Here is a 26,372-nt window from a genome sequence, read left to right on the forward strand (position 1 = left end):
TATATATATATTGCCACCTGGTGTTTTGAGCCAGCGTTGCGTGCCCAGCAAAAACGGTGATTGAAGACGAGGAAGTCAAGGATCTTGCGCCAGCTGGTGAACCGTCCTCCTTGTGTCTGACATTTTCGTGTCTGGCTGCTGATACTGCTGCTTATTCTTGCCTTAGCGCGTGACAAACTGGTGGAGGTGCGGGGTAATCTAATCTATGCACCAAACCCCTCCGGGCAGCAGGAGCTCCAGCCCCGTACCGGTGGTTACGCCTGTACACCGCGCCAGCAGAAGGATCCGTGGACAAGCCCCTCAGTTTGGACTCCTCCCAAAGAAAATGGCAGCTCCGACCACCCCAACCGGTATGGAAGGCACAACGCCGATTCATTGTACGCTATTCAATCCGCGAACGCCGAATCCCTTCCACGGCGCCATACATGAGGATGTTGAAGATTGGCTGGTGCACTATGAACGTGTCGCCGCGTTCAACAAGTGGGATGACGCAGACAAGCTGAAAAATGTCTATTTCAGCCTTAACGATGGCGCACGTGTTTGGTACGAGAACCGTGCAGATGCCTTAACTTCATGGGCAGAATTCAAACGGCGGATTCTTGAGACGTATGCGAGCCCTGGTCGCCGAGAGCGAGCTGAGCGTGATCTCCAGTCCCGCATACAAATGCCGAACGAGGGTATCGCAATGTACGTCGAGGACATGACGCGTCTCTTTCGAGGAGCCGACCCCAGCATGTCGGAAGAAAAGAAGGTGCGGTACCTGATGCGCGGAGTAAAAGAGCAGCTGTTCGGCGGTCTCGTGCGCAGTCCTCCCAAGACTGTGTCAGAATTTCTTTCCGAGGCCATCACCATGGAGCAGACTCTTCGCCAGCGGACACCATCATACGAACGTCAAGTGAACACTGCCTCACCTACGGACTTCTTCGGAGCTCTTGGGGGCCACGTCGATTTCTTTCGAGAGCTCATTCGTTCCGTGATCCGCGAAGAACTCCAGAAACTGTCGGTACCTTCACAGCCGACGCTCAGCTCCTTGTCCAGCGTTCTCCGTGACGAAGTCCAGCATGCGCTAAAAGAACCACCCTTCAATACAGAAGCTCGACCGCTAAGAAATGACAGCCCACATATGTCATATTCGCAAGCCTTGAGGCAACCCGCCCCACCTCCCTCCCCGCTTCGCGCCGCGCGCCCGGCCATGCTAGAGCCCGTCCAAGCTGCCTCGTATTACCAGGACCACCGACAGGCCCCGAGGAAATCAGACGTGTGGCGGGCACCTGATCGCCGTCCCCTTTGCTTTCACTGTGGCGAAGCTGGGCATGTCTACCAACAGTGCTCCTATCGAGAGCTCGGACTACGCGGATTCTCAGCGAACTCGCCGCGACCTAGGTTCGGCCAGCGCCCTCCTGAAATTGAAGAATACGTTGCCCAGCAGCGCGGATCTCCATCAGCTCGACACCAGTCACGCTCCCCTTCGCTGCGGCGGTTTTCTCCGACTCGCCGTACGTATTCAAGCGTGGTGCAGGGTCGGTCGCCCAGCCCACGACGGGAAAACTAACCACAGCGACCTTTGGGGGCGAGGCCGCTCAGTCTGGACGTGCTCAAGGACCCCTACTGACGCGCACGCGGACCGACGATACATCGACGACGACAGAAGCTGCTGATTACAGAAACAGAATTTCCTTGGACATTCCTGTACTGCTTGACGGTCGTGAATTGACTGCTTTAGTGGACACTGGAGCGGATTATTCTATAATCAGCGAAAAACTGGCCACCCTTCTGAAGAAAGTGACCACGCCTTGGAATCAAACGCCAGTTCGTACAGCTGGCGGGCACATCGTCACACCACTCGGCATGTGCACGGCACAAATACAGATTCGCGGCTCTACGTTTGTTGCCAGTTTGAGCATTCTCCCCCAGTGTTCTCGAGACCTAATCATCGGCATGGACTTTCTCAGGGAGCACGGCGCTATCATCAACATTCGACAACGCCTCGTCACTTTCTCGACAAAAAGCGCCACAGCGACGACCAACACCATCCACCCTCGAGCACCTCTTCGTGTTATCGACGACGCTGTCGCGTTACCACCGCGTGCAAGTGTCGTGGTTCAAGTGGCATGTGACCAGCTCATACACGGTGAAGCAGTCGTAGAAAGCAATCGCTCTCTCCTGCTTTCTCATGGTGTTTGCGTAGCAAGAAGCCTTGTCGATCTCCACGATGGCCACTGTGAGGTTCTTGTCACCAACTTCAGCTACGAACACCGGCACCTTTTCCCCGGTACTGTCATCGCCTACGCCGACCCGATCGCCTATGTCACTGAGTGTTTTGTTTCCGAGGCAATCGGCACTGCTGAAGCACCTCTACGCAACGTCGACATTAGTCCAACGCTTCCTGAAGAGAACAGACAACCCCTGCGCGAGCTGTTGCTTGAGTTCCACTCTTGCTTTGCACGGTCGTCGAAGGTACGTCAAACATCGATTACGAAACACCGTATCATCACCTATGACGACGTGCCCCCCATACGGCAACAGCCTTACCGTGTTTCCCCGGCCGAACGACATGCTATTCAAACGCAGGTGAAGGAAATGCTTCACGACGGCGTAATCCAGCCCTCATGCAGTCCCTGGTCATCGCCAGTCGTTCTTGTTAAAAAGAAAGATGGCACGCTTCGATTTTGTGTAGACTAGCGGAAGCTAAACAACGTCACAAAGAAAGACGTGTACCCGTTGCCTCGTGTCGATGATTCTCTGGACAGGCTGAGGCACGCGAAGTATTTCTCCTCTATTGATCTGAAAAGTGGCTACTGGCAAATTGAAGTAGATGAGCGTGACCGCGAGAAAACTGCTTTCGTGACTCCGGACGGCCTTTATGAATTTAGAGTACTCCCTTTCGGCCTCTGTTCCGCTCCAGCCACATTCCAGCGAATGATGGATACCGTTCTCGCTAACCTCAAATGGAAAAGCTGCCTCGTCTATCTCGATGATGTCGTTGTCTTTTCGGAGACTTTTGACGAGCACCTTCGACGCCTTCGGAATGTACTCGAAGCCATTCGATCGGCTGACCTTACACTCAAGCCAGAGAAACGCCATTTCGGTTACGAGGAACTGAAGTTCCTTGGTCACGTCGTAAGCGCGGCAGGTGTTCGGCCTGATCTTGAGAAGACTGCTGCCGTAGCAGCTTTTCCCGCTCCAACCGATAAGAAAAGTGTGAGACGATTTTTGGGCTTGTGTGCATATTATCGACGCTTCATTGAAAATTTTTCAAAGATTGCAGATCCGCTATTTCGCCTTACGCGTGACGACACGCCATTCCTCTGGACTGATGCACAACAGACCGCCTTTACGGAGCTACAACGTCGCTTGTCTTCTCCTCCCGTGCTCGGTCATTTTGATGAGGATGCCGACACAGAAGTAAGCACTGACACCAGCAATATCGGTCTCGGAGCTATCCAGGTGCAACGACAAGACGGGACTGAACGAGTTATCTCCTACGCGAGCCGCACTCTGTCACGCGCAGAGTCCAATTATTCCACCACCGAGAAGGAGTGCCTCGCGGTTATTTGGGCTACCACAAAGTTTAGGCCGTATCTCTACGGGCGGCCATTTAAAGTTGTGACCGACCATCACGCTTTGTGCTGGTTGACCAACCTCCGAGACCCTTCTGGACGATTGGCACGTTGGAGTCTGCGACTCCAGGAATTTAACATCACCATCGTGTACAAGTCAGGCAGGAAACATGAAGATGCTGACACGTTATCACGGGTACCTGTTAAATCTCAAAATACTGATGAGGAAGACGACAGCGCCTTTCTGGGAGCACTCAGCGGGGCGGATCTGCTCGCTAAACAGCGATCGGACGCTGAGTTAAGACCCGTCATCGATCACTTAGAAGGCGGCATCGCGTCCATTCCTCGCCCACTTTCGCGACAGTTGTCGTCATTTTGCCTACGAGGGGGCATCTTATACAAAAGAAACACAGGTTCCGGCGACAAACCACATATACTAGTAGTACCTCAAGCCCTTCGCGACGACATCCTATTAGCCTGCCATGACGAGCCAACATCTGGTCACTTGGGCTACTCAAGGACTCTGGACAGGGTACGGCAACTGTACTACTGGCCTAGACTGACTGCTTGCGTCAAACGCTACGTGAAAGGATGCCGTGAATGCCAGCGCCGCAAGTCACCACCCTTCAAGCCTGCAGGCCTTCTACAACCCATCGACCCTCCGGGTACGCCGTTTGATCAAGTTGGAATGGACCTTCTTGGACCATTTCCCTTGTCTTCCTCCGGCAATAAGTGGATCATTGTCGCAACTGACTACTTGACGCGTTACGCTGAGACGAAGGCACTACCACGCGGGACAGCATCTGAAGTTGCCCAGTTTTTTATGCATCACATTGTGCTTCGGCATGGCGCACCGTCATTCATCATCACTGACCGAGGGACGGCATTTACGGCAAAGCTTCTGAATGACATCTTCAAGCTGAGCTACACGAGTCATCGAAAGGCCACTGCATACCACCCTCAGACTAACGGCTTGACAGAAAGACTAAACAAAACACTGGCAGACATGCTCGCTATGTACGTGGATGTGCAGCACAAAACGTGGGACGAAATCCTACCGTACGTAACGTTTGCGTACAACACCGCCACGCAGGAAACTACACGCTTCCCGCCATTCCGCCTCGTTTATGGTCGAGATGTCCAAACTATGCTACACGCCATGATGCCATATGAAGATACCGACCAGTTCGACCAGTTAGCTCCTGACGTCGAGGAGTACATTCAGCGCGCCGAGGAAGCGCGTCAACTGGCCCGCGTGCACATAAGACAGCAGCAGTGTACCGATGCAATTAGGTACAATCTCCACCATCGACAAGTGACTTATGAGCCTGGTGACCAAGTTTGGGTTTGGACACCCATTAAACGGCGAGGCCTCAGCGAGAAACTCCTCAGCAAGTACTTCGGCCCATACACAGTACTAAGGCGTGTAAGCGACGTGAACTATGAAGTGATTCCAGACGGAGACCTGCCATCGCCCAAGCGCTGTTTACCACGCGCAGAGACTGTACATGTGGTCCGCCTCAAGCCGTATTTTACACGGTGAAGTGTACTAGTGAAACAACCTTCTTCTCTTTTTTTTTTGCTGTCGTCGCGTCTTCTTCCAAAGAACTTTGACGCGTTCTTTTTTTTTTTTTTGTTCCCGACCACAGAACACATTTTTCCGTGTGCATTTCCGTATGTGTGCTAGCGCGTCCCCCCCCCCCCCCCCCTTTTTTTTGTTTTCCCTGATTTGTCTAGTTTCCATGTACGTTTTGTGTTTGAGCATCGAGTCGATGCTCCATTGGTAGGGGGAATAATGCCACCTGGTGTTTTGAGCCAGCGTTGCGTGCCCAGCAAAAACGGTGATTGAAGACGACGAAGTCAAGGATCTTGCGCCAGCTGGTGAACCGTCCTCCTTGTGTCTGACATTTTCGTGTCTGGCTGCTGATACTGCTGCTTATTCTTGCCTTAGCGCGTGAATATATATATATATATATATATATATATATATATATATATATATATATATATATATATATATATATATATATATATATGTATATATGTATATATAATCATCAGCCTGGTTACGCCCACTTCAGGGCAAAGGCCTCTCCCATACTTTTCCAACTACCCCGGTCATGTCCTAATTGTGGACATCTTGTCCCTGCAAACTTCTTAATCTCATCCACCTAGCTAACTTTCTGACGCCCCCTGCTACGCTTCCCTTCCCTTGGAATCCAGTCCGTAACCCTTAGTGACCATCGGTTATCTTTCCTCATCATTGTATGTGCTGCCAATGCTCATTTCTTTTTCTTGATTTCAACTAAGATGTCATTACCTCGCGTTTGTTCCCTCACCCAATCTGCTCTTTTCTTATCCCTTAACGTTACACCCATCATTCTTCTTTCCATAGCTCGTTGCGTCGTACTCAATTTAAGTAGAACCCTTTTCGTAAGCCTCCAGGGTTCTGCCCCGTACGTGAGTACTGGTAGGACACAGCTGTTATACACTTTTCTCTTGAGCGACAATGGAAACCTGCTGTTCATTATCTGAGAATGCCTGCCAAACGCACCCCACCCCATTCTTATTCTTCTGATTATTTAAGTCTTATGATCCGGATCCGCGGTCACTACCTGTCCTCAGTAGATGTATTCCAAAACCACTTCCAGTGCTTCGCTACTTATCGTAAACTGCTGTTCTCTTCCTAGACTGTTAAATATTACTTTAGTTCTCTGCAGATTAATTTTTAGACGCACCCTTCTGCTTTGCCTCTCCAGGTCAGTGAGCATGCATTGGAATTCGTCCCCTCAGTTACTAAGCAAGGCAATGTCATCAGCGAATTGCAAGTTACTAAGGTATTCTCCATTAACTGTTACCCCCAATTCTTCCCGCTCCAGGTCGCTGAAGACCTCCTGTAAACACACACACACATATTATATATATATATATATATATATATATATATATATATATATATATATATATATATATATATATATATATATATATATATATATATAATATATTACAAAGGCGTTTATTAGTCACCGGGGTTTGGGCTGACCGTTAGAGCTGAGCACGGACAACCAGCACTAGCGGCATTCAGGAGCAAAAGTGCTGAAGAGGATGACTCACTGTATCATTCCAATCCTTCTCTGCAATTACTCCCCGGTAACAAAAAGGGAGCCACGCGGCGACCTAACAGCTTGTCACTATGAGTGGGTCATAGTAGGTCTTGGGGCGGTCGACGTTGACAATGTTTCGTCCACGACGGCGCTTGTCAGAAGACAGTTCAGCGGGCTCGATCGCCTGGTTGACCGGAGATGTGCGTTCGACGACGCGCTAGGGGCCTTCGTACTTGGGCAGTAGCTTCCATCAGAGCCCAGCTGCAGTGAGAGGGACTGAGCCACACAAGCGCTCCCGGGAGGAACGCGGGCACAGAAGTGGTGTCAGCGCGAGTTCTTCTGGCTCTCTTCGTCATTTGTAGTAAAGGCCCGCTGGCGACATCCTTCGGAATTTGTGGCTGTGGCAGAAATATGCGCACAGTCAGATGCATCCAGCTTGCACGGAAGGATTGTGTCGATTGCACGGGATGGGTGCCAGCCGTACTCTATGAAATAAGGTGAAAAGCCAGTGGTGCTCTGAGTGGCGGTATTGCAGGCGTAGGTTGCGAAGGGCAGAATCGCATCCCAATTTGTGTGGTTGGAGGCTACGTATATTGTGAGCATGTCGCCAAGCGTATGGTTAAAACGTTCTGTGAGGCCATTGGACTGTATATGGTAAGCAGTAGTTGTGCAGTGCACAACTTGCAACTCGTTGAGGATGGCTTCATAGCCATCCTCAACCAACATAGCTAAATTCCACGAGGGGACACTCGGCGAAAACTGACAACAGGAAACACGTCACGACTAGTGTCAATCTTATCTGTTAGTTGACGCGAGCATCGAAAGAAGTAACGACTGTGAAATGAACTTACACACAACGTATTATTTGTTTATTGTTTACCGTTAAAATTAAAAAAAGTTCTGTGTATAAATGAACCTATACTTTGCAACTTACTTTTCTTGCGTTACCTAGCCGCAAGCTAATGGCACGCCAGGCGCGACAGATGCATGCGGTATGCGCCCGACAGGCCGCCGAAGCCAGCGAAGCCAGCGAAGCAGGTTGCGCATGTGAACGTGGAGGAATGCATATGAAGTTCGCCTGTTCGGTGACCCGTCTCTTTTGGATGTAGCGTTTGTTGGGCTCCCGGCGTATCCTTGCGTTCCTTCTAGACTTCGACACGGCACCAGTGCACTATTGTGCTACGGCAAGGTGAGAAATTTTGTTTAACACCCCACGACGCATTTCAAGTAATTTTGGCTTTTATGGTAATGAACCGAGATTTGTGACGCAGTTAGCGAAAAACAGCTGGGCCGTGCTGGTGTAGTTAATTTGAGTTAATGACTCGTACTGGGAGATGTTTGCGACGCTGTCTATGAGCCCCAACATTATTATAACTTATTTGGGTAGTTTTTGTGTACGCTCGTCGCACCAGGCATTGTGACGCAGCTAGCGAAAAGCACCTCGACCGTGTGACGCCGTTTCGCGGTACTGACTCTTCGCGGGACAAGCTTTGGCACTTTTTCTGATCCTGAAGTTTTTGTAACTAATTTCGTTGCTTCTTGGGGTACTTTTGAAGCATAGCGGCTACGCCCGGCGTTGTGGCGCAGTTAGCAAAAAGCAGCTCGGCTGGGTGATGCAGTTAGCTTCGCGTGTACTGCATCTTACTGGGACAAGCTCGTGATGCATTCTCTGGCCCCAAAAAATATTGTAATTCGTAACTTTTTTAGATACTTTTGAGGCACGGACGCCGCGCCTGGGGTCGTGACACAGTTAGCAAAAAAGCAGGCCGGTCGTGGTGAGAGTTAATTTGGCATGTACTGAATCTTAGAAAAGTTTGTGACGCTTTCTATGGTCCCGCAACATATACCTTCTTTCGGTACTCGCGCTTCTGGAAGACGCAACGAGCGATCGGCAAGAGTGACAACACCGAAGTGTGTTCCTTGCACCCGCAGAACGCGCAAAAGATAACGCCGAGGAGCTCGTAAACCAATAAGTAAGAAATTCTCTCTTCTGAACGACTGAAAACAGGCTTTGCGCCCACGCATTTCTCTTGAGTGCTAGTAGAAGGCATTCTGCAAGCGTCTAGCATGGGCTGGCTGAGAGCCTGCGTAGTAACCAACTCTGTGTATGTAGCGCACCAACGCATCAGCTGAGGCCTAGTTGTTCTGGAAACGCACAGTCTCCCGTGTATTTGTGCTTCTAAAGTGCAGGAAGTAATGCCCGCGAGGAGAGGAATGCTTAAATATCGGATGCTTTCTACATAATTTACAGTGCGGCTTGGAATGAGTGGGACATTTTCGACGCCATGTATGTAAAAGCGAATTGCTTTTGTTTGTAATGTCGCCCATTCACCACTTTTGCACGTTTCCCCTCTACATGCTCTATTTCTATAACGGCTAAATACCAAAATGATACATGCTTGTAATTTACTTTTTTTCAGTTCATGCCGTCTGGTGGAGCTTCGTACGAGAACTCCTGCTGCTTACCTGCTGCCACAACATCCGATGAACGCACAAAAAGCCCGGAATGAGCATTTATATAGAGCGAAATAAACATTTCCTCGTCTACAAGGCGTTTTGCATCTACATTATGAAATTGGACGCGGCGCACATTCGATAGAGGCTTGTAAAGATCGTTCGCAATCATTTTAAATAAATGAATGATTCCGCACTAAGGCTGTGGGCGATTGCGGAGCAGCAGGAGAAATAAAAAAGAACCGCGCCAAGTAGCCCAGCCGGCGTAGCACGTGACAGCTGGCGTTCAAAACGCGCGAGCCCAAGAGCGAAATCGGAAGGAGTCAATCCTATCCGCTTGAAGGTCGTCGCGAATGGGGAAATAGTGGCCTTGACGACGTAACGCACGAGTGGTTAGTTGTGCCAATGGATCAGAGACCAAGTATATCAGCGAGGTGATCCAGTGGTCCTCGCGCTCCTAAACGATGGTGCGAAGCTCGATGGAAGAAACGGCAAGCTGGGATACGGAGCAGCGAGCACGGTCGTCGGACAAGAGAGAGCGCGAGAAGCCGTCGACGTCAGAGTGCTGGTGGCCATTGCGGTAGAGCATGCGGACTTCTTAATCCTGCAGGCGAAGTGCCCACATCGGGCAAGAAGGCCTGAGGCATTTTTCAAGGAAGACGCCAGCATACTCCATGGCGTTCCGTGACTACATCAAATTGACGGCCACACAAATAAGGCCTGAACTTGGTTAGAGCTCAGATAATGGCCAGGCGTATTTTTCCTGCCTCAGTGTAATAGTCTCAGCTTTTGTAAGCGTACGACTTGCATAAGCCAGGACACATTCAGGAAACATCTGCTTTCACTGGGCAAGAACAGCGCCGAGGCCAACACCGCTGGAATCTGTGTGCTCTTCGGTAGGCGCTGTCGTGTCGTAATGGCGCGAAAATGCCGGAGATGTTAGCAAACGAGGGAGCTCTTAGAATGCCTTGTCGCACTCGGACAACCGGGGCCCGTTGCTTATAAGAAGCTTCGTCAGGAGCTATATGATGGCGGCGAAATTGCGAATGAAGCGTCCGAAGTAGGAACACCGACAGATGAAACTGCGCAATTCTTTGACGAATTTTGGCTTCGGGAATTTGGCAACGGCCCGAAGTTGGGCTAGATCGGGCAGAATATTCCACCCTTGGATACCACGTAACTTAGAATTTTTAGCTCCCGAGCTGGAAATCGGAATTTCTTGAGCTTACGCTGTAACCCAGGGCATCTTAAACATGTTAAAACAGACTGGAGCCGTTGAAGGTGCGTGCTGAAGTCAGCATCAAAAAAAGAACGTCGTCACGATAGTACAAGCATGTGTGCCACTTCAAGCCCCGCAGAACTGTGTCCATCAGGCGCTCAAATGTTACTTGCGCATTACAAAGTCCAAAAAGCATTACGTTCAATTCGCATATGACGTAGGGTGTGACAAAAGCTGTCTTCGGCTGATCGGCATCTGCCATGGGTACTTACCGATGCTCTGAGCGCATATCTCGGGCTGAAAAGAATTCTGTGCCTTCTAGACTGTCCTTCTCATCTCTGCGCGGGAAGGGTAGATGTTCTTGCGAGTGATCTTGTTCAGGTGGAGGTCTTCAACAGAAAACCGCACAGAACTATCTTTCTTCGTAACTAGGACGACAGGGGATGCCCATGGGCTGTTGGAACTTCGTATCACCTCGCGGCGAAGCATGTCGTCGACTTGTTCGTTGAGAACACGACGTTCTGCTGGAGATACACGATACGGACGTTTCCGCAATGGCGGCTGTGGGCCAGTATCGGTGAGTTGTGTAACAGTTGGTGTCCAGCCCAGGGAAGATTGCCCTACATCGAAAGAAGAACGAAATTCTTCTAGAAGACATAAAAGCTAAGACTGCTGGACCGGTGTAAGAGCATCGGCAGTAGAAGTACCGAACACATCACTGGGCGATAGGTCCCACGTAGAAACAGCACTGAGCGCGCTGGAACGAACACAGTAATTGTTATAGGGTACGTACATAACTTCCACCCCTTCGATCGCTTCTACATTAGCAAAACATACCCCTCGGAACAGCACAGCGCATGCAAATGGGTTGCAAACGAAAAAGGTGCTCTAGCCCTGTGTGATGTCAACCGACGCAACAGGCAGCAGCAGACGTTTCCGAGTGAGAAAGCGGTCAAATGGAAACAGTAGTGGGGCAGCGCCTGAGATTCCGCTGCAGTACATGGGCACGACCGTTGACGCGATCGAAGAAACGTGGGAGTCAGCTTCGACAAGTAGTTTCCCAGGAAGCGAAGAAATGTCCGTGAGCTGCAAATCTAACAGGGTCGAGAGTTCTATTTCGGCCCGTGCGCAATGAATAATGGCATTGTGGCGCGAGAGAAAATTCCAGCCTAGGATAACGTCATGAGAGCACGAGGAAAGGATGATGAATTCTATGGCATATAGAACGTAGGCAATGACAACGCAAGCAATCTAAGCCGCCGAGGCGTGATAACGCTGAACGCTGGCAGTGTGGAAGGCAGTCCAGAAAGGGGCGTTCAGAAAGTAAGCTGCAAAGCTTAGCGTTCATAACACATAAGGCGGCTACAGTATCCACGAGCGCAGGTGCGCGAACACCGTCAACAAACACTTCGATTACGCTCGAGGGACTGTGGTGAGGAATTTCACATTTCGACGTTGTCCCAGCCTTTCCCTCCGAACTGCGTCGATTAGTTTTGCTCTTCGCGAGTTATGGGGTGAGGTCGCATCGGTGACAGTGAGCCACGGCCTGAAGAATGTGAACGGCGGGTAGTTGCGGTCGAGCGCGATGTCGGCGACATAGCCGACGAGGGGCCATAATATGGACGGCTGGACTGGCTTGTCACGGCTGGTGCGGCGCTAGGCGGCTGCACACGATTACAAAAATCGTGCGACGCGACCAGCGCAGCCGCACGCAAAGCATATTGGCCAGTTGTCGGGAGTACGTCATCGGCTCGCCGGGGCAGCTCTCATCCATGTCACCGGACGCATGCACTGTACGCGGGCGGCTGCTGACATGACTGCATGGTGGGTGACAGTCGGGACATAGAGAAATGATTTCAACAAGGGGGGACACTCGGCGAAAACTGGCAATGTCACGCCAGTATTAACGCCGATCGTTTGCTGCCGCGAGCATAAAAAAAATAGTGTAAAATGAAGTTAACAGACATTGTTCCATTTTTCTATTGTTTCCCGGCAAAACTAAAAATATCTGCGTATAAATAATAATAATATATGGGGTTTTACGTGCCAAAACCACTTTCTGATTATGAGGCACGCCGTAATGGGGGACTCCGGAAATTTTGACCACCTGGGGTTCTTTAACGTGCACCTAAATCTAAGTACACGCGTGTTTTCGCATTTCGCCCTCATCGTGCGCATAAATAAATTATACTTTGCGGCTTACTTCCGTTACCTAGCGACAGGCGAATGACGCTCCAGATGCATGCGTCATTTGTCAGACATGCCGCCGAACCGAGCGAGACCGGCTGCGAATCTTAGCGTTGGCTTGTTCGGCAACCCGTCTGCCTGTTTCTCTATTTTTGAATTTAGCCTGGTTTGTTGGGCTTCCGGCGAATTCTAGCGTTCCTTCTGTACTTCGACAGGGCACCACTGCACTATTGGACTATGAGAGAAATTTTGTTCGACAGTCTGCGACGCTTTTCAAGCAATAATGCTTACGGCATGGAACCTAGACTTGTGACGCAGTTAGCGAAAAACAGCTTGGCCCGGGTACGTACTTATGCTTCGCGCTTTAATGCACCGACAAGTTTGTGGCGCTTTCTTTGACGCCCAACGTTGTTGAAAATAATTTCGGTATTTTTCTTTACTTATTACTTATGGTGCAGTTTTTACGTGTGTGTTGAATCGCATTGGGAATAGTTTGTGACGCTTTCTCTGACCCCCATCATTATTGTAATTTCATTGCATATTGGGATGACTTTGAGGCACACTCGCCGTGCTTGTCGTGACGCAGCGAAAAGCAGCTTCGCCATGGTGAAAAAATTATTTTGGCGAGTACTGAGTCTTACGGCGACAAGTTTGACAATTTTTACTGCCCCGCAACAACTTAAACCTTCTTTCGGTACTCATGCTTGTCGAAAACACGACAAGCAATTGCCAAGAGTATAACACGGGAGTGGGTTTCGTGCACCGGCAGAACGCGCCAGAGATAACGCCAAGCAGCTCAAAGACCAGGAACTTGCTTTGCATTTGTCTTGAGTGCGAGTAGAAGGAATTCTGCGAGCGTCCAACATGGTTCCATTCAGGGCCTGTGTAGTCGCCACCTCTGTACATTGTCACGTAGTAGTGACAGTGAGAAAGCAGCAAAACTGCAAATGACGATCTAGCGTTTTATTGGGTGAATTAGTGCTGTCAAAAACGGGCTACACTCAACGGCGACAGCGGCTAACACAGGCGCCCATCGTCGAAAATCTGATCAACGGGTAAACCGCGTCGGCTTTTATATATCAGTCGTTGAATCTTCAAGAGTAAACGCTGGAAGCCGCGTATCTTCCACAAAGTTCTACGCTATACGCGTCGCGCATACATGCAATCAGATTGCACAAGGTTCGGTGACAGACAGCGGATGGAACAATCGATAACATTCCAAAAGCTTCCTATACATGCAGGCGCGTCCTGCGCTGTGCGATAACAGTTGTTAGGCGGTGAAACATGGTCGCCTGATAAAAAAGTACACGTGACAATAATCCCTTCTTAAAATGCATATGCTGCAAAAAAGAACGAACGTAATAACAACACCCGTAGCAAAGAAACAACAAAAAAGGAAGTTCGTCAGCATGCGTAAAAGGGTTTAAGACACACCATATGAACCACTTCAGATTGTGTGCGGCGTCGCTGGGAATGCGAAATGCCGTCTGGCACGACCTCATACTCCAGTTCGCCAATACGTCGGATGATCTTGTAGGGCCCGAAATACCGTCGCAATAGTTTCTAACTGAGGCCTCGTCGGCGTATCGGGGTCCAAGCACGAACATGTTCGCCAGCTGGTACTCGACGTAGCGTCGTCGGAAGTTGTAGTATCGGCTGTCGGTACGACCCTGTTTCTTGATCCGTAGGCGGGCGAGCTGGCGAGCTTCTTCGGCGCGCTGGAGATATGTGGCGACGTCAAGATTCTCATCGTCGGTGACATGCGGAAGCATGGCGTCGAGAGCCACATTTGTGTTCCTGCCGTAAACCAGCTTGAACGGCGTGATCTCTGTTGTTTCTTGCATCGCCGTGTTATAAGGGAAGATTACGTACGACAGGATGGCATCGTGTCATCTGTTCGACGTCGAGGTACATTGCTAACATATCGGCGAGGCTCTTATTCAGGCGCTCCGTAAGACCATTCGTCTGTGGGTGGTAGGCAGTTGCCCTCCTGTGCCTTGTCATGCTGTACTTCAGAACGGCTTGGGCGAGCTCCGCTGTAAAAGCCGTTCCTCTGTCGGTGATGAGGATTTCTGGGGCGCCATGTCGCAGCAAGATGTTCTTGACAAATATTTCGCCACTTCAGCTGCGCTACCTTTCGGCAGAGCTTTCGTTTCAGCGAAGCGGGTGAGGTAGTCCTCTCCACGACGATCCACTTACTTCCGATTGTTCACGTCGGAAGAGATTCCAACAAGTCCATCCCGATCTCCTGAAATAGTCGGCAAGCAGGCTCGATCGGTTGTAGTAATCCCGCTGGCCTTGTCGGTGGTGTCTTCCGTCGCTGACAGTCTCGGCATGTCTTGACGTAACGGGACACGTCGGCGATCAGGTATGGTCAGTACTACCTTTCCTGTGTCCTCGATAGCGTCCGGCAGAATCCGAGGTGCCGTGCGGTCAGATCGTCATGCAGGGCGTGCAGTACTTCTGGACGCATTGCTGAGGAAACAAGAAGGTAGTTGGCGCGGACTGTTGAGAAGTTCTTCTTTACTAGTAGGTGGTTTTGATGCGAGAACGAAGACAATCCTCACTTAAATGCCCTGGGAACAACGTCGGTGTCCCTTCCAAATACTCGACGAGGCTTTTTAGCTCGCGGTCTGCTAGTTGATCCTCAGCAAAATCTTCCGCGCTTATTATTCCAAGGAAGGCATCGTAATTCGCATCATCTTGCGGCGGCGGGTCAATGGGGGCGCGCGATAGGAAATTGGCATCGGAGTGTTTACGTCCAGACTTCTAGGTTTCAGGGATGCCGTAGTCTGAGGCTCCAACGCGCCAGCCGTCCTGAATGATCCTTTAAGTTCGCTAGCCAACACAACGCGTGATAGTCACTGACGACGTTGCGTGGCCTGCCATATAGGTAAGGGCGAAATTTTGCTGTAGCCCAAACGATGCAAGGCATTCCTTTTCGGTCGTAGAATATTTGCCTTCCGCTTTTGATATTGACCGGCTAGCGTAAGCTATAGCCCGTTCAAGTACGTTTTTCTCTGGACTGCAACGGCAACGAGGCCGAGGCTACTGGCGTCAGTAAGGATTTCGGCATCGGCCTACTCGTCGAAGTGCGCAAGTACCGGTGGTGACTGCATGCGTCATTTCAGTTCTTCAAATGGATCGGCCTGCAGCATTTCCCACTTGAACTCGGCATCACATTTAGTTAGATGTGTTGACGACTCAAAGATGCGTGAAAAGTCCTTGACAAAGCGCTTTTAGTAGGCACACATGCCAATGAATCTACGCACTGCCTTCTTGTCGATGGGCCGCTGGAACTTCGCGATGGCGGCTGTCTTCTGTGGGTCGGGGCGGACTCCAGATTTGCAGTTTACGCGGCCTAGGAACAGAAGCTGCTCGTAAGCGAAGTGGCACTGCTTCAGAATGAGGCCCTGATGACTTGATGAACACTAGTACGGTCGCAAGCTACTTAAGGTGATCGTCGAAATTCCTGGCGAAGACGACGACGTCATCCAAGTCACCAAGACAGGTCCGTTACTTCAACCCTGCTAGTACCATGTCCGTGACCCGCTTGAACGTTGGAGGCGCCGAGCACAGTCCGAATGCCGTAACCTTGAACTTATAGAGGCCGTCTGGCGTGATGAAGGTGGTCTTTTCGCGATCTCTCTCAACGGCTTCTAATTGAAAGTAGCCAGATATGAGATCCATCGACTAGAAATATTTCGCGTTGCATAGCCGATGCAATGGATCGTGTATCTGTGGGAGGGGGTATACGTTCTTAGTGATCTTGTTCAGTTGACGACAATCGACGCAAAAACATAGGCTTCCGTCCTTTTTCCTCACTACGACAACTGGAGATGCACACGGGCTTTTAGACGGCTGGATGATGTCGTCACGGAGCATTTCGTCTACTTGTCTTATAGCTTCACGTTCTCACTTCTAAACTCGGTAATGGCTCTGGCGGAGTCGTCAAGCACACTCTTCGGTGATTATGCGATGCTTTGCGGCTGGTGTTTGTCGAATCCTCGATGACGTCGAAAAGCCGTCTTCGTATCGTCGGAGCAGACTTCTGAGCTGTTGCTGCAGGCTTTATCATGGGGAGACTTGGATTTATGTCGACGTCTCGTTCGGAAACTACGGTCGTCTGGGTAGATGCTGCAGAATCCGAGAGGACAAACACATTGCTGGGTTCCAGAATTTCCTCGATGTATGTGATCGTCGTACCCTTGATGGTGTGCCTAAACTCCTGGCTGAAGTTTGTCAACAATACTTTATTTTTTCCTTCCTGCAGTCGACCTATCCTTCTTGGGACACAAATTTCACGGTCGAGTATTAGTCGTTGGTCACCTTCGATGACGCCTTCTATTTCTGCAGGTATTTTGGTGCTGACGGTAGTAACAATGCTGGAGCGAGGTGGGATGCTCACTTGATCTTCGAGTACACTTAAGGCGTGGCGATTACGACAGCTCTCCGGAGGTATCGTTTGATCTTCTGACAGCGTTATCGACTTCGACATCAGTCGATGATTGCGCCGTGTTGGCTAAGGAATTCCATGCCGAGAATGACGTCTCGAGAACACTGTTGTAGGATAACGAAGGTGGCAGGGTAGATCCGGTCATGAACTGTAATTCTTGCGGTGCAGATTCTAGTCGGTGTTCTTAAGTGCCCTCCAGTGGTTCAAATTTGGGGGCCTTCCCACATAGTCTTAACTTTCTTCAACTTGCCGGCGAAGGGTAGGAGTAGTCGGCTCCTGCGTCTACTAATGCGGTGGCTGCGCGGCCGTCGAGCAACACATCGAGGTCGGTGGCTCTTTGTTTTGCGTTGCAGTTAAGTCTTGGCTTCGGATCAGGGCTGTATCTCGTTGACGTCTGGCTGGTACGCCGCGTCGTCATCTCCTTGGTCGCTGGATTCTTTGCTTGCAGGCTTCGTCGGGATGGCGGTGTGTCGTTGTTATGTCGTCTAGGTAGTATCTTCGGCGTCTTAATCGCCGGCGGAGGATCTTTGTCATTTCGACAAACAGCAACCGCACCTCCATCGGTTGCTGCTTTTAGGCTTCCGGATATGGGCTGACGGACAGGCCACGGGCTGGGCCATTGTACGGTCGGCGCTGCGGCGACAGGTAGCGGCGTGGTGCTGGGAAACGGGATGGTCGTTGAGGGCTCCACTGAGTGGTGGTCACGTAGTCAGCGATGTCACGTGGGCGCTCACCTTGCTGAGGGCGCGGTACGCTGATGGCGAACGCTCGCAGTCCGAAGTCGCGGTATGGGCATCAGCGATACACTTGGCTGGCTTCCCCGCAATGGCAGCAGAACGGGCGGGGGTTGGGAGCGCGCCAAAGGTCCGTCTTCCTCACGTAGATGCGATGCGCGACGGGTGGGCGGGCGTACTGGTCGTGGCGGGATTCGACGACAGAATTGCGGCGTTACAGGGCCCTGGCACGTTCGCGGAGGGGGTCCTTGGCGGCGGGTGATGGCGGCATAGGTCGTCTCTTCCGGCTGGGACTGCGGCAATTATGGTTGCACATCAGGAACTCCAAGCGACCGCTGAACCTCTTCTTTGACGATTTCGGCCACTGAAGCCACTTGATGGTGGTACCTTGGGTACAACTTCTGCAGCTCTTCCCGTACGACCCCTCTGATAGTCTCGCGCGGATCGTCGGTGGCCAGTGATTGAACTCCGGCGTAGTTTGTAGAGTTCGTGCGGCGGTTGAATTGCCGGTGCCGCATTTCGAGTGTCTTCTCGATTCTGGTGGCCTCGCGGAGAAACTAGTCGACGGTCTTTGGTGGGCTTTGTATCATTCCGTTGAAAAGTTCCTCTTGCACACCACGCATTTCAGACAGTTCCTCTTCCACGCCACCTCTCTTCAGACGTTTCCGGGTCGGCGTGGCGGAATAGACGGCTTATTTCCGCCGTGAAGATCGCAGCGATCTCATTAGGCAGCTGCACTCGGATTTCTAGTAATGCTTGGACTCGTTCTCGGCGTACGACGCTTGTGAATGTCTGCAGGAAGCCGCTTCGAACAGGTCCCACGTCGTTAAGGTGGCTTCTCAGTTCTCGAACCACGTCCCGGCAGCGTCTTCCAATGCGAGAAAGACATTTTGCAGTTTGTCACGCTGCTCCAGCTGTTCAATACCCTCTCACACGTCTCAAGCCACCATTCCGGCTCCTCGAATGTTGAACCGAGGAACGTCGGAGGCTCCCAGGGCTGTTGCAGCACGATGGGGATCACTGGGGCTGCCATTGGGGTTGACTTTGCGACGATCTTCGTAGTCGTCTCAGGGAAAAGTCCGCGCTCCGGGGGCAGTCCTTGCAGTCTGAGGTTACCTCGCTTGTCCTCGTCGACGGTGATGTTGTCCTCGAGTTTTTGGCTTGTATCTCGGCTTTGCGGGGGCATTCGGCAGATGAACGCACCAGCATCTCCACCAAACGTCACGTGGCAGTGAGTGAGTGAGTGAGTGAGGGAGTGAGTGAATAAACTTCATTGCCGGTCCGGCGAGGACGCGAACTCGTCCCGCACCCGGCTAGTCCCGCGTCGGGACCGGCAGGTCTAGTGCACCGGCCCGGTCTCGTTCACGCCGGACGGCCAGGATTTGCTTCCCTAGAGCGGCGCTAACCAGAAGTGAGTCCCACTCCTCCTTGATGACCTTGGGGTATGTCGATCCGCACTCCCAGAGCATGTGAGGTAGAGTGGAGGTGTGGCCGCAGGACGGGCAGGCGTCGTCGCGATACACGTCGGGGTAAGCCTCGTGAAGAGCGGACAGACACGGATATGTGCTGGTCTGTAGAAGCCTAAGCGAAACAGCTTACGCCCTATTCAACTTGGGGTGAGGGGGTCGAAAGACCCTTCTGGACATGTAGAAATATTTAATAAACTTGTTGTGAGTAGTGGGAGCGTCCCTGTGACCGTCGAGAGGAGGACAGTCAGTGCTCCTTATAGAGGAAGCGCGGTCGGTGAGGTCACGCGCAGTCTCGTGAGCACTCATTGAGGAGCACCCTCGACCGATCCTACGTGAGCGGGAAACCAGTGAATTGAAGGGTCTGTGAGAGCATGTGGACTCGAGCCGCTAAAAAGGCGAACAGCTTCCTTGACGATGCGACCCTTCTGAAAAGCCCTAACTGCCGTTTTGGAATCACTATAGATTTCGGACCCACGACCGTCTAGCAGGGCGAGGGCGATGGCGACTTGCTGGGAGACTCCGGGGTCTAAAGTGCGAATCGAGGCGCTACTGAAAATCTTTCCGCTCGAGTCGAGTAGTGAAGGTAAAGAACACAGTAGCAATACTGTGAAAGACTAAACTTTTATTGGGCGAACGTGTGCCCACAAAAACAGCCTACAGATAAAGCACAACGATAGCGACGAACACAGTCGGCGATCGTCGAAATCTGATCAGCGGGTCAGGCGTGTCGGCTTTTATACATCAGTCATCGAAGGTTCCACAGTAATCGCTGATGCCCGCGTGTCTTCCATAAAGTTCTACACCATTCGCGTCGCACGATGAAATCACATTATGCAAGGTTCGGTGACAACAGACAGCGGATGCCATCGATTACTTTCGAGAAACTTCCAGTACATGCAGGCGCACCCTGCGTTGCACGATAACATTTGTTAGGCTGTGAACCGTGGTCACCCGATATAAATAAAGAACTACACGTGTCAATGTAACCTTCGATAACGAATGGTAATCAACGACTCAATATCAGGTTTCACAGTTGAGGGGTTTAGAATGAAATGTCCTTCGTAGAAAGGCTCGCACTACTACGTAGGCTTAAAATGGTCGTCAATCGCTGAGCAAGATAATCCTTGGCTTGTAATCAGTGATGGTCACGTCGAATTTACCGCTCTACACAGTATCTATTAATGCTGGAAATACAGAGTGTAGCACTACTTACGGGAAAGTAGATATACGGTTCTTCCGGGTGCAGCGCTTTGCAGAACACTTGGCCATCAAACAATGATCCGGGCAGTACTCCGGGTTGGAACCTCAGGTAGTCGAGTATAAAGCTCATTGCTGTACACTGCTGCTGTTTCATGCTGAAATGAGCACGTATTGATTGTGAAGTGACTCTTTCGGCAAGAGAAACCAGATTAACACATTCGCAAGCGCAGCCCAATCGGACTCGCGAATCAACTGCGCGCTCATGTGTCGTAACAGAGGTGGAAATAAATCTCGTAATTAGGGTTATATTGGCCCTTGTTTTTATGATCCCTTTATTTTAGCGACACTTAGAATAAGGAGAAGCCGTTTTGCAGCCAGGTAGACTGTGGTCAATTTCTTGCGTATGCCACCGGTATAAATTATGCACATAAACAAGCAGCGTCTCAATCGGTGGTGAGCGAAAAAAAAAAACGCTACATTGGTAAGAAATTTGCATATGTACTAGGAAATTGGTTAAAAAAAACATGTTTGCTCAAAAAGTTACTTTAGAAACCTTGCCTCGCAACATGTTCTGCTCAATCATATTTTTACGTGCTCATAGCGATACCGCTGATCGCAATCAACTTAACTTCACAAACGCAGATGAAACTGAAAAAAAATAATTGAAATTGCTTCATTTCCTGTAGAAGAAACAACTTGCGACTATGTAGAAGCGGCTATACAAATTTGTGGCTTTCGCTTTTATTTTCAGACAATGCGCCTCCCAAGCACACATAGGTAGGAGTGCACGAGCAAGTTTACGAGCTTCATCAGGCGGAGCGTGCAGAAGAGAATTAATCACTCACGTGATCTGCAAGATTGACGCCACCTTTATTTAGGTTTCCTCAATGCTCGCACTCTACGCCACCTGTGCACCTCTGTCCGTGTTCGGAAAAAAACATTGTACTAGACTTGTTCCTAAGAGCAAATTTGGTTAGTGCCAATGCCTAGGGCATATTATACCGAGCAGTCTCTTTCTTATACTCTTCCAGTATTATTAAATAAATTAAACAAAGAATTGTTTGATCCCTTTCAGCATTCAAGTGATGCTATTAAGCGATTTTAGCAACATTACGTAATATTGCACTCAGTGTAAAGTTATACCTGCTATTTCTTTCTCGTTTCCCCATGACCTGTTATTTGTTTTTCTAATACATATGTTTGTGCTGCAATGCATAGCGCTGCTTTTTACAAAGTGTTTTGTTATTTTGTTTCGGTGTTTATTTGGAAAATTGAAAATCTCTGCCTCTGTACTGTACTACACAGTCGATAAAAGCGGCAGGACCTCTGTCAAGCTTACGTGCTTTTCGTCCTGTCTCCTTCTCTGTCCAAGAGAAAAATAAAGACTTAATTGAATTGAATTAAAATTCCAGCCAAGCCGGATGCTGCATATTATATTAGGGAAGCATCCGAGGCAATGACAAAGAGCACTTACAACCAGAAAGCTTTGTGAAGTGATTCCCTGAAGCATACGCAGACAGTATGCGCCCGTTAAAGCCGAAGTCCCCATACGAAGATATTTCGCCATCGCCATCCTTGCTGTGTTGCGCTGTCGCGTTGCATGTTTCTCGATAGGTTCTTGATTCAAGCACCTGGAGCACCGAACTATCAGATTCACTGTGTTACAGATAACCGGCGCGGCAGCTTGATGGATTAATTTTGAAGCTTGAAATGATCGCAGTGTGACAGTAGTTACTGAGGGGTACACGTTGACATTCAAGCGAAGGCAAATTGCTGATACAAACATTGGTTAGGTTGTACGAGGGCGAATCGGAAATTATTCGCCTCTATTTTTATCCCCCAAAATAAGGCAAATGCAGGTAATTGCCAATAAACGTGCTCTTCTGCGTATCTTACACGCATTTTTCTCATAGTTCCCACACCTGTTTAGACATTTCTGCCGTCGCAGCACTAAATCTGAGATGGCCCTGTGGTAGAACTTATCCGGTTGACTATGGAACCACCGTTGAATTGCTGTTTTGGCTTCATTGATGCACGTGAATCGCTGTGCTGCCAGGAACATCTTAACCGGACCGAAAAGGTGGAAATCAATAGGGGCGAGGTTCCCGTGGAGTTCGATGGGCTTTCGTCCCTTGCTCCGCAGAAAACGAATCACTCTTTGTTGTTCGCACGCCGTGGACGTGTGAAGCACAACTGCCATCTTCAAAAACTGACAGCAGCGCCGTGCCGCGAAGCTACGGGCACATAAGGCCGGGCCGGTATAAGAAAGGCGCACCGCTGGGTGATGTTAACTTCCCAATTACAACCGTTTTAGTTAATAATAGGGGCAAAAACTTTCATATTCGCACTCATATGGCCGTGTTCGTAAACAGCGCGAAGGGGTTCGTCACATTGGGGCTGATTAGCTCATTGAGCTCGAAGCTGCGGAGCCGTTGCGAGAACTCGGGTATGACGTGCCATTTTGTTGAGAAAATTGTCAAATAGGGCAATCGCGACAATCTGTGTCACTGTTTGCAGAAGCAGAAGGGGAACAAAAGGACTGAATTTTCTCATTCGGAACGCTATTAAGGCAATGCACAATGAGGCCAAGATAAGCATAGGGGAAATTAAACTTGATAGCAACTCAAATCTACAAGTATTAAGGACAATAGAAATAAAATTTGCGGCAAAAAAAAAAAACACCGACTTTTACGATACTGCCTAACGAGAACTTTTAGCGCAGCTCTATACGCGTTTTCGTATCGTGATATATTGGTTGACGCGGACAATCTGTCTCGCGCGGCGCGTGGCAAACGAAGCAAAGTGTGGCGCGAATGCCTCGCTAACTGGGTGATCGCGAGAAGCAGCGCATGGGTGATACGAGGACACGATTCGCGGGAGCCACCGTAGACAGACCTCTGCTCATGCAGCGCTTGGTTTGCACATATAGTATCAGTGGCTTCATAGGTGAACAGACGATGCGCGGTACTCTCACGCCATCTCGTAGCCATCGTCGCCGCAGAGACCGTGTGGCGCAGTACTGGGCTTTTCTTCTCACACTTTCGCCGTACCCTGCTACTCCGCTTTCCTCCACGCGCTCTCTTAGCTATAGCCGTCTTTCACCCCGGCTGCGCTTAGCGTTCGCTCTTTCATCCTTCGCTGTGCTCGTTCACTCGTTTACGCCGGGGAACAACGCTGATGCGAAACGCAGAAACGGGCACCTAAGAGATACGCTCTAATATAACTTGTCACTAGATGGTTTGTTTGTGTGACAATTTATTGCATCGCGTGCATATCAAATTTAGATGTCTTACCTTCGTGGTGTTGAATGCCGCTGTGGGCAGCGGGGTAGGGTAGCGGAAACAATCGAAAATATCCCGCCTCCACATGTTTTCTCCTATTTAAAAACAATGTCTTTGTTTTACAACAGTTTACGACTTTAAGTGAGAGATTTCAAAAATATTTCAATAGGCTATGGGTCATGCTCTTTGGTTACTGCTGATGAGCTCTCGCCCGTCGTGCAACTGCGTCTTATAATGTGTCAGCATCCACAGATTATGATTCAACGCAGGCAGTATTTCCGGCTCTTACACCCGCTGTGCATGGTCATTTTCTGTTCAACACCCATGCGGAAGCCGAGTACCCAGGGCGTGGCGTTGCTGAGTTCCAGGTAACAGGTTGAGTTGCGGTTGCGAAGTGCTCGTTTCCATGGAGGCCAAATGGAAAAGCGCTCGTGTAGTTAAATTTAGAGCACGTTAATTAACCTCAAGTGGTCAAAATTAATCCGATGTTCTCTACTATGGCGTGCATCATAAATAGATCTTGGTTTTCGCGCTGCTATCGAATTTCAGAATTACGAAAAATATTCTGTGAGTGCTGGGTCAGAGGCCCTTTTCTGTGTAACATGCGCGAGAAAATGCGCTAGAACAATCAGTGAAACAGCGCATTCGATTGAACTCAAACTGAGCACTGTCTTTGAGCAAGGCCTCCATTTACCGATTTGTTGCGATGGGATTCGATGTGCATCACTTCGCACACCCAAGCAATTGTGGAGTAGCATTAGTCGGTGGTTGAGCATTATTTTGGGCGGCTGCACAGGAAACACACACAGATCTATCTATCTATCTATCTATCTATCTATCTATCTATCTATCTATCTATCTATCTATCTATCTATCTATCTATCTATCTATCTATCTATCTATCTATCTATCTATCTATCTATCTATCTATCTATCTATCTATCTATCTATCTATCTATCTATCTATCTATCTATCTATCTATCTATCTATCTATCTATCTATCTATCTATCTATCTATCTATCTATCTATCTATCTATCTATCTATCTATCTATCTATCTATCTATCTATCTATCTATCTATCTATCTATCTATCTAATCTGGTTTAAGCGATGTTATGGGAATTTCTTTTTAAAGACGCCCTGAAGCACTTGTCTAACTGAACATAGGTTAGTCACATTATTAAAGGGCTTTGTCAAACGAATTTCATGCCGCAAAAGGTTTTCATATCCTTAAAATATAGGTGTTGGCATCGCGCCGATACCCGGCTTTCTCGCATTTCGTCTCTCTTAGCGCGTTGAAGATAGACAGCTTAGAAACCAAGAAAGCAAAGCCCCGGCCAAAAGTTTAATGTCACGGTGGTGAATGGCTCGTCGTTGCAAACCGAGGCGGCTGCAGTAGACTACGCTACGCAGGACGCCACTGCTATCTCGGAGACTACGAGCAGCTGTTGCAACTACATGCAGTGCAAAAATAATATGATTTTTTTCTGACGTTGCGAGACCGCCGACATATATTTTTTTATTCATTTAATTCAAAATTAGCATGTATACAGCGCTGAGAATGATCTCGCAATCACAACACCAGACAATAGCGTTCGTGGGTCAGCTGATTTCGATGACGCTGAGTCACAGCATTGCGGAAGCGAGAGCAAATGATTTTTCGCAGTTTTTACACGAGATTGTAAAGTGCTTGCCACATGCAGTGCCGTACTCTTTGGCTCACATGTTGACAGCAGCTTCTACGACAGATCCGCAACGCTTTCTTACTATGCTCAGAAAGTGTTTCAGGGCGCTGAAGTTCGTCCCAGTCAAATATTCCATTCCAGCAATGTATGAATACGTGTGATATTTTTTCTTGTTTTTTGCAGAGGATTCAGTTGACTGATCTTTGATTAATTATGAAAAACTTTATCCTGCAGCTACCTTTTGACTGGATGCGTGCCAGGTGTAAAACGTGAAGTAAAAGTCAGTTGTTGGTTTGACCGGCATTTGCTTGACTCGTTTTAAAGCATCGCGTCCTCAACCTTCCCAATGGTGGGAAGGTTGGTGGGTATAGTTATATTGCGCCAACGTGAACTAGCTCTTTCAGACGATCCCCGCGTGTTGATTATGATAATAGTTTCCACACGGTGGCACATACTCACAGCTGAGGATCGGGCAAGAAGCCGGTGGTACATGTCGTGCCAACGTGAACTTGCTTTTTTGAGATTATCACCGCGTGTTTCTGATGATTATGATTTCCATACTGTGGCACATACATACTACGGGAGTGGGGCTGACAGATTTAAAATAAGAAAAAAGCCAATATCAGATTTGCCGCATGACGTAGCACATGCGCGCGCGCAAGTGTACTTTAGGCGCACCCCGCAGGAATGAAATGGACAAATGTGTAAAATTTCATTAGGCGCTCCACGAAAGCTTCGCGTCGAACTTCTACGTTCTTTTCTGCTTGTGTTTCTTCGGCAGCGTTAAATTTCCAGTAAAAAGAGCCCTGCTATTCGTCTTAATCCACAAACACCGGTTTATGCACTGAAGCAAGAAAGAAAGTAGCTGGAATCGCAATATATTTCATTTGCCCACATTGGGAATGAAAATTACGAAACTGGTGTCATACTGAGATTAGGCGCCTTGGAAGCTGGCGAGCGCATTTAATAAAATTGCAACATATATGTGCCGTATTATAATTAGTTACAAGCTAACTTG

The 26,372-nt window shown here is 49.4% G+C and overlaps 1 protein-coding gene across 2 annotated transcripts in view; it reads right to left on the minus strand.

Annotated features, from left to right (window-relative positions):
• The window catches only part of LOC126527826 (A disintegrin and metalloproteinase with thrombospondin motifs like), a 104,039-nt gene that overhangs the window by 16,022 nt on the left and 61,645 nt on the right, over positions 1-26,372 (minus strand). For both annotated transcript variants that reach the window (XM_055069242.1, XM_055069243.1), the window contains exon 7: positions 20,400-20,541. In XM_055069242.1, coding sequence (XP_054925217.1) covers positions 20,400-20,541 — 142 coding nt within the window. The remainder of the gene's footprint in view (positions 1-20,399; positions 20,542-26,372) is intronic.

This window comes from Dermacentor andersoni, chromosome 9 (genome assembly GCF_023375885.2).
Source record: "Dermacentor andersoni chromosome 9, qqDerAnde1_hic_scaffold, whole genome shotgun sequence".
NCBI classification, from domain to species: Eukaryota; Metazoa; Arthropoda; class Arachnida; order Ixodida; family Ixodidae; genus Dermacentor; species Dermacentor andersoni.